This window comes from Solanum lycopersicum, chromosome 9 (assembly GCF_036512215.1).
Source record: "Solanum lycopersicum chromosome 9, SLM_r2.1".
NCBI lineage: Eukaryota > Viridiplantae > Streptophyta > Magnoliopsida > Solanales > Solanaceae > Solanum > Solanum lycopersicum.
In genome coordinates this window covers 59957918-59967817 of record NC_090808.1, presented here as the reverse complement: position 1 = coordinate 59967817, position 9900 = coordinate 59957918, and the positions used below count along the sequence as shown (strand labels likewise).

The 9900-nt window shown below is 32.6% G+C and overlaps 1 protein-coding gene across 1 annotated transcript; it reads left to right on the top strand.

Annotated features, from left to right (window-relative positions):
* Positions 1–1705: 1705 nt before the first annotated feature.
* Positions 1706–2902, top strand: LOC104649334 (uncharacterized). The gene has a single exon (XM_069289607.1). It carries the CDS (start codon positions 1706–1708, stop codon positions 2900–2902), a length of 1197 nt encoding a protein of 398 aa, XP_069145708.1.
* Positions 2903–9900: the final 6998 nt, after the last annotated feature.

The following is a 9900-nucleotide window of genomic DNA, read 5'->3' as shown; positions in this document are numbered from 1 at the left end:
GTTTTACTATGCACTCATAAACTTACCCACTTAATTCTTAATATTTCAATAGATTAGCATCATTGTTAATGATATATCCAATTGTAAAATTCAACACTAATAAGTCATAACAAAGATTCCACCTTTTCCTCAATTTCTCAACAGACTCCATCAATAGAGGACTAAAGTTTAATTTGTTCAATTTCTTCAAATAATTTACTTGGCTAGTATGAATAATAAATTAATAATGCAGTAGGTTGAGTACAAATCACTTCAATGTATAATAACCAATATTTGAAACTTCAATGATGAGTCTGGGTTTTCAAAAATAAATAATAATAATAAAAAAAAAAATATAATAATAATAATAATAATAATAATAATAATAATAATAATAATAATGTAAATCCATGTTAAACTTAGGATTCATTCTAAGAGAAAATTGTGCAGAATAACGAACATTTAAATGATATAGCTATTGTCTTGAAAAGTTGTAATTCATAATCATAGTTTCTTCAAATTTTGCTATTTGTTTAATTTGTCAAATTTATATAATTCGCCTGATTGTAAAATTTAGAATTTTGTATAATTTGGTTTTTAATTGTATATGTCCAAAATTTGAATATGTTTACCTTAGCTATTTGTATACGATTTATGAAAAAAATTCACAATAACTTACCCCGTTTGTATATTGACAAGGAAATATCCAAACGAAATTCTGAAACTTCCTAAACATATAAATACATAATTTGTATATACTTATTCTATTAGTATATTCACAAGCGAAATATGCCATGGACAAGCTATACAAGTCGCACGAAATATACCACGGTCAAGCTATACAAGTTGCACGAAATATACAAACCACAACCTCTATAACAAACAAAACTATTAGATATAAAATGCGATTATCAAAACTATAACAATAAAACCTTATTATGTCTATTATATTTACTATTTTTAAAATTTCCTTTTTAATTTAATGACATGAAATAGTCTTTAAAATATCCATAACACTCAACTCTTGGTGCTAGGGATTTAGTTGTATTTGCTTTCTGGGAGAAAAAAAAACTTAAAATGAACTTATTTCTCGAAGTCCTCATCCTTGTGTAGGTCGTCCTTTAGCTTGGGATCAATCAAACGTTTGAGAATTGTGAAATTTTTATATTTGGTATAGGAGTAATAATTATAAGTTATGGTATTATTCTTTTTATTTTTCAAGTTATAATAATAAATTTTGCAGATTTTGATATTGCGGTAAAATAAAAAATGATTTAAATAACAGCAAAAAATAATTAGTATGAAAATTAAATAAGATAAAACGGATATATTGGTAATAAATAATTTGATAACTTAATGATAACTAAAATGAGGCATAGAAATAAGAGATTCTGTAAAAGAGTTAAACAAATGCATTGATGTACATTGAAAGTATATTGAAGCATATAGTATATTATGGTGAGGATTACATACTAGATTATAGCTAGGAAGAATTAGTTACAAGTTAGTTACAAAGTTGTTAGTTAGTAAGTTGTATATAAATGATGTATTGTGTGACATTGAAGATTAATGAAGAAATTTTCTCCCTTCCAATTGTCTTGCACTCTCTCTGCGTGTTCTTGAGCTCCAACAGAGCTTTGGCTATGGATTCTTGTTAGAATCTGTAACCTTTACATGGTATCAGAGCCACTGATTCTGTAAACGAGAAGATAAAGTTGTTAATTCGATGGTTTCTACTGGAGATTCAGGAGGGGAAATCACAGGAACATCAATGGCATCCACGACCGTTGATCATCTTCATCTTTTGTACTTGCATCCATCTGATGCACCTGGCTCACTCAACATTGGAATAATGCTTACAGGAACAGATAATTACACTTTGTGGAGCAAAGCAATGCAGTTGGCTTTGCTTGGGAAGAACAAAGTAGGATTCATTGATGGAACAGTGAAACGAGATCAGTTTTCAGGGAGTTTAGCTCAACTGTGGGATCGATGTAATGCCATTATTGTTTCATGGATTTTGTGCAATGTGAGTAAAGATCTACACAGTGGTGTTCTTTTCTGTTCAGATACACATTTGATTTGGGGAGATCTAAAAGAAAGATTCAACAAGATCAAAAGTTCTCGTGTGCTTCAGATCTTCACACTTGTTCAAGGTGTGTCTTCTATCTCAGTATACTACTCAAGACTCAAAGATCTTTGGGATGAATATGATAGCATCATGCCACCACCAGCTTGTAATTGTCCTAAGTCTAAAGAGTTTTTTGAGCATCTTCAATATCAGAGAATGTTGCAATTTCTTATGGGACTTAATGATGGTTATGCTCAGGCTCGTAGTCAAATTCTATTGATGCATCAACTTCCTAGCATTAATCAGGTTTATGCCATGATAAGTCAAGATGAAAGTCAGAAACTAGCAGCAAATTTAAGTAGGTCAATGCCAGAAAGTTTAAATCCTACAGCAATGTATGCATCGAGATCTAATTCTAGGAATAAGAAGCCATACAATCCTAATGCCTTATGTGATTATTGTCACATGAAGGGGCATATGAGAAGTGATTGTAACAAACTATTGAAGTGTGATCATTGTCACAAAACTGGCCATGTAAAGCTGGATTGTTTCAAACTTATTGGATATCCTTCAGAGTTCAAAGGAAAGAGGGACACAATTGTTGCAGGGAACTCAATCTATGAGGAATCATCCATCCATCATCATGCTCCACAAGCTACTGTTTGGCATCAAAGGCTATGTCATGTACCTATGAGTGTAATCAGGAAGATTCCCAGTTTAAATAAGTTTGGTAGTAAATTTACACTGCATGATTGTGAAGTTTGTCCACTTGCTAGACAAACTAGGCTGCCCTTTCCTAACAGTACTAGTAGATCAACAAATATTTTCCAGCTGGTTCATTTGGATGTTTGAGGACCATATAGAGTTGAAACTTTTGATGGTATGAGATATTTTCTTACTATTGTTGATGACTATTCAAGATGGACATGGACTTTTCTAATGAGATTGAAATCAGATGTTGTTAGTTTGTTAAAACATTTCTTTACAGAAGTTGAAACTCAGTTTGGTAAAAAGATTCAGAAGATAAGGACAGATAATGGTTCTGAGTTTTTTAATTCTAATTGCAATGAACTTCTTAAGTCACATGGTGCTATCCATGAAATCTCTTGTCCATATACACCTCAACAGAATGGTGTAGTGGAAAGAAAACATAGACATATTTTAGAGACAGCAAGAGCTATTAAGTTTCAGGCTGGTTTTCCAGATAGATTTTGGGGTTTATGTGTTCAAGCTGCAGTGTATGTGATCAACAGAGTGCCTTCTACTAGTTTGAATGGTGTATCATCTTTTGAGAAACTATACAACAAGCCTCCTTCAATTGATCATTTAAGAGTGATAGGCTGCTTGTGTTTTGCTACTAATCTTACTAAGCAAGACAAGTTAGTCCTAGGGCCATAAAGTCTGTCTTAGTGGGGTATGAGACTACACAAAAGGGCTACAAATTATACAATTTGGAGAGTAAAACATTCTTTGTTAATAGAGATGTAGTCTTTGTTGAGTCTGTGTTTCCCTTCAAAGACAATTCTACATCATCAACTGATCCTGTTTCCAATACAGAGTTGTTCAATTATGATGAAATGATCACTATAGTGCCACAACCCACTATATCTCATTCTAGTTCAGATAGTGTTGCTCCACAAATGTCACTCCATCAGGATGTTCCTACAATAAGAAAGTCTGCTAGGAGTGTTAAACCTCCAATCTGGCATAAGGATTACATTACTACAAGTGGGACTAACAGATGTTTGTATTCAATAACTTCAGTACTAGATTATTCTGGATTGTCCAACAAGTATCAAAGTTTCGTTTCAAAATTATCAGTTGAAAATGAGCCAGCTACTTATGAAGAAGCTATACAAGATGTTAGATGGGTGGATGCAATGCAAAGTGAAATAAAAGCTCTAGAAGATAATCAGACTTGGGAATTAGTAGATTTGCCAAAGAACAAGAAAGCCATTGGCTGTAGATGGGTTTACAAGGTGAAGTATAATTCAGATGGTGGTGTAGAAAGATTCAAGGCACGACTGGTGGCCAAAAGTTATAATCAAAAGGAAGGTTTTGATTACCAAGAGACATTCTCACCAGTGGTTAAAATGGCCATTGTAAGGTCTATTATTTCAATTGCAACTGCTAATCATTGGCACATTCATCAAATGGATGTGTACAATGCCTTTCTACAAGGAGATCTCTATGAAGAGGTATACATGACATTGCCTCAAGGTTTTAGTAGAAGGCAGAACAACAGCAATGGAAACAATCAAGTGTGTAAATTGCTAAAATCACTCTATGGCCTGAAACAAGCATCAAGGCAGTGGAACATCAAGCTTACACATACCTTGATTGAATCTGGATTTCATCAAAGCACAAGAGATTATTCTTTGTTCACAAAGAGAAAACAAGACAAGATAATGATAGTTCTTATATATGTAGATGATCTGTTATTGACAGGAAATGATCCAGTGATGATTCAGCAAACTAAGGAGAGGTTACAACAAGCTTTCAAGATCAAGGATTTGGGAGAACTAAGATACTTTCTTGGGCTGGAATTTGCTAGAAGTGATGCTGGAATTCTAATACATCAAAGGAAGTATGCTTTGGAACTCATATCAGACATGGGGTTGGCAGGTGCCAAACCAGTCTCAACTCCATTGGAATTGAATCAAAAACTTACTACAGTTGAATTTGATGCTAATATTTCATCTACATGTCCTGATGAAACATTAAAAGATCCTACAGGATATCAAAGGTTAATTGGGAGGTTGTTGTATCTCACAACTACTAGACCTGATATATCATTTGATGTACAGTGCTTGAGTCAATTTATGCACTCTCCAAAGACTTCACATATGGAGGCTGCAATGAGATTAGTTAGATATGTGAAATCAGAACCACGACTTGGTATTTTGATGGCGTCAACAGGTGGAAATGATTTGCAGGTTTTTTGTGATGCTGATTGGGGTGCATGCATTAATAGTAGAAGATCAATTACAGGATACTTGGTACAGTATGGAGGTTCACCTATATCTTGGAAATCTAAGAAACAAGTGACAGTGTCTAGAAGTTCAGCAGAGGCAGAATATAGAGCAATGGCATCTACAGTTGCTGAGATTGTTTGGATTGTTGGTTTGTTTGATGAACTTGGAATCAAGATTAATCTTCCTGTGCCATTGTACTCAGACAGTACTTCTGCGATTCAAATAGCAGCTAATCCAGTGTTCCATGAGAGAACAAAACACATAGATATAGACTGCCATTTCGTGAGGGAAAAGATACAAGAAGGATTGGTTAGTACAACACACTTAACATCATCTGAACAGCCTGCAGACATATTCACTAAGGCACTTGGACGAGATTCTCATATACATCTTGTATCCAAGCTAGGAATGAAGAACATCTTCATAGTTCCTAGCTTGAGGGAGGGTGTAAAAGAGTTAAACAAATGCATTGATGTACATTGAAAGTATATTGAAGCATATAGTATATTATGGTGAGGATTACATACTAGATTATAGCTAGGAAGAATTAGTTACAAGTTAGTTACAAAGTTGTTAGTTAGTAAGTTGTATATAAATGATGTATTGTGTGACATTGAAGATTAATGAAGAAATTTTCTCCCTTCCAATTGTCTTGCACTCTCTCTGCGTGTTCTTGAGCTCCAACAGAGCTTTGGCTATGGATTCTTGTTAGAATCTGTAACCTTTACAGATTCATACAAAAAAAAATACTTTATTTTTCTTATTTCGCTCAAAATAGTTAAAATTCTTTGAAAACAATTTTTTTTATGCAACGTTTCTCTCTTCTTAACATTGTCTCTAGTTAGTAGTCACTCTCATCTAAGTTCTTTTCATTTTTATTTGATAATCTTCATTTTCTTATAAAGAAACTTCTTATCAATATTAATATAGTATAGTTATAGATGTGATCTTCAGATTAGTGTTTTTTGCAATGTTTTATTTGTATAAAAGTCAAACATAAGAAAAAAATATGAACAGTGATAGTAAAAAAAAGTATTCAAATTTTGTTTGTGTATAATAATTTTAATTATGGCGTTGAATGTTGATATGAGGAAAGATTACTGGAAAATGCAGTGAATTTTGTGAATGAATACTGATTAAATATGAATTTTGTATAATGTTTTTATTGATTAATTTGTGAATGAATACTGATTAAAAATGTTTACAACTAATGTTCATTCTTTGTATGGGTAATTATTGATTTTTTGGTACGACTGGTAAAAAATTGATGTAAATTTTGTCTGACATTGGGATATAATATATCAAATTTGTATGAAAACTTATAATTTTTATAGCACAAATATAATATGATTCAATTTTTGTTTTAACATTATATTGGTATGAAATTGTGTATAATAGTAGGATTGAATTAGTTTACTGAAACAAACAATTATAGTTGTAAATTGTATGATTTTGTATTCTTTTCTATATGAATCTGGTATGAATTGGTGTTTACATTTGGCATGAAATAGGTATAAAAAGTATGCATAAAATGGTATGAAATTTGTATACTGATATAACATATGTATAAAAGTTATTTGTATTTTTGTATCATGTAATTACTAACACAATAATTTATGATAAAACAAGAAAATATGCAATTCAAAAAATTGGGTCGGAGTATAGATTAGTGTGATTTGATTAAAAAAGAAGGGAAGATTGTATATAATAGCAAACTAATAACCTAAAATAAATGAAGTAGTTAGGGTTTGATTTAATTATGCTCCATATCAAACGTTTACAAGAAATTGCCAGGCGCCTCTCTCCCAAATATCTCGCTCGCTACTCTCCTCCAATCTCTCGCTCGCTTCCTCACTTTTTCTACAAACACAAGTGTATAAAAATTGTTTCTAATTGTATAAAGCAGAGAAAATTGTATAAATACATATATTTTTGTTCCCCTCTCTCCCCTCTTCTAGATCTCGCTCGCCACTCTCTCAAATCCGCTCGTCACCCTCGCCTTTCTCACTTATACAAACAAAAGCGAAATGTATAAATTGCGTTATTGTTTGTATAGAGCGTGAGAAAATTGTATATACACATGCAAGTACATATATTTTCGTCCTATACAGTTATAATTATACAATAAAAGTACTCCGCTGCCCAGTTTTTTTTGCCTTTCTCTCTTTCTCGTTTTATACAATTTTCAAATTGTATCTAATTTCTCTCTTTCTCGTTTTATACAGTTCGATTCAATTGTATATTCCTTGTCAAGTCTCTTTTTCTTTCTCTCTTTCTCGTTTTATACAGTTCGATTCAATTGTATATTCCTTGTCAAATCTCTTTTTCTTTCTCTCTTTCTCATTTTATACAAATTCAAATTGTATATAATCGTTCTGTACACTTATAATAATACAATTTGTTTTATACACTTCGTTTTTATACAGTTCTCTGCCCAAGTGTCTTTCTCTTTCTTGTTTCATACACTTCATTTTATACAATTTGCTTCAACTGTATATGTATAGCGAATTACACAATTTCTATGTTTGCTATGGAGCACAATTATGCAAACTTTGCTATAACATACAAATATGAATTTTTTATTTGCTATATGTGAAAGTTGTCCCAAAAAAAATTGTTGGGAGACCACAACTTGAACGCTGAAAAGAGTTTGCTGATGTGAAATTTAAGACCTACGTGTAGTACATGTTCTCGGGAGGAACACACTACATGAAGACATGTTTAAATTACCCTAATGAAAAAGACATATTTTTTTTAATTATGATTTGATCGTTTTATTGTGGCAAACTCATATTTTCATTTATTTTATCTTTTAAGTTAATGATTATGATTTTAGAACATTTATTATGTGTACTAATTAATCATTTGTGTTTTTCGTATTTTTAATGAATAGTAAAAAATTATGTAATGTTGGTATGCAATTGATATTGACTGAAAAAATTAAATCAAATCTTAGTATGAAATTGATATACATTTGGTATCCAACTGATGTCGCAATGAAAAAATTGAAAAAAAAATATGTAATTGAGATTTCAAATGAACTAGCCAAAGCTAAATCTAGTTAATGTTGTATCCAATTTGTATAAGTTGGTATCAAACTGATATCCAATAGAAAATTTTGAAAAAACAACATGTAATTGAGATTTAAATCGAATTAGCCGGCCAAAGCTAGTTAATGTTGTACCCAATCGATATACATATGGTAAATAATTGATATCCAATTGAAAAAACTATATGTAATTGAAATCTCAAATGAATTAGTTAGTCTAAAATAAGTCAATTTTGTATCCAATTAATATAAATTTGATATCAAACAGATTTTTCATTAAAAAAATTGAAAACCCAACATGTAATTGAGATTTCAACTGAATTAGTCCGCCAAAAATAAATTAATGTTGTATCCAATTGTTATACATTTGTTATCCAACTGATATCCCATTGAAAAATCATAAAACCAACATATATACGGTTGAGATTTCAATCAAATTGGACAACCTAATGTCACGACCCAAATCGGGTCGCGACTGGCACCCAGACTTACCCTCCTATGTGAGCGAACCAACCAATCTAAACCTTAACATTTCAATATAATATCAACAGAAAGTAATGCGGAAGACTTAACTCATTAATAAAAACCAATTCAATAACTTCTAAAAACTCAACAACTATTATTATCCCCAAAATCTGGAATTCATCACCACAAGAACATCTATGATCAAATTACTAAACTAAGAGTATTCTAAGAAGCTAAAATAAGTAAAAGCTAGTCCATGCCGGAACTTCAAGGCATCAAGACATGAAGAGGAAGATCCAGTCCAAGCTAGAAGTATTAGCTCACCCTGATATCCGGAGTAATGAAGACTGGCTAGAGTTGCGGTTGAGTTGAAGACGACGGTACGTTTGCTGCACTCCACAATTAACAAGAAAACAAAACATAAAAGTAGGGGTGGTCAGTACAAACACAAGTACTGAGTAGGTATCATCGGCAACTCAAAATAGAAAACAGTATATATCAGATAACAACATAAAATCAACTAATATCCTTAGCATGCAGCATTTACAATTACCATAACCCTTGGTTACAACACCAAGCACATCAATGAGGACTCACGCCTCCTCATCATACTCATTTGGGAATTAGATTCATTAGATTGAGTATATTAACATCTTTCAAGATTCATTATCTTTATTCCTCTCGTGTCGGTACGTGACACTCTGCTCCTCATATACTATCCTGGTGTCGGAACGTTATACTATCCTGGTGTCGGAACGTGACACCCGATCCATATTCTATCCTGGTACCGGAACGTGGCACCCGATCCATATTCTATCCTGGTGTCGGAACGTGACACTCCGATCCTCATTCTATCTTGGTGTCGGAACGTGACACTCCGATCCTCATTCTATCTTGGTGTCGGAACGTGACACTCCGATCCTCATTCTATCCTGTGTCGGAACGTGACACTCCGATCCTCATATACTATCCTGGTACCGGAACGTGGCACCCGATCCCCTAATCTCACTACTTTCGTTCATCAAGCCTTATTTTACACTAAGGCATCATCATTAACAAAGTAGATTAGGGTTTCTCAAGATTTAGGATTCAATAGCTTCATCATGCTTATTTTATCACAATTACATAATCACATTCATGCAAGCATACAATTAAGCATATAGAAGGGTTTATAATACTACCCATACATATCATTCTCTATTACGAGTTTACTACGAATAGTATAAAAACCATAACCTACCTCCATCGAAGATTCGTGATCAAGCAAGCAATTTCCCAAGCTTTGTGTTTTTCCTCTCGTTCGATCCTCTCTCTATCGTTTCTCTTTATTTCTCTTTGTTCTTTCTATTTTCTTTATTCAA

Excerpts from the sequence above, each read along its gene's own strand:
- LOC104649334 (XM_069289607.1), top strand. The coding sequence starts at position 1,706 with ATGGTTTCTACTGGAGATTCAGGAGGGGAAATCACAGGAACATCAATG.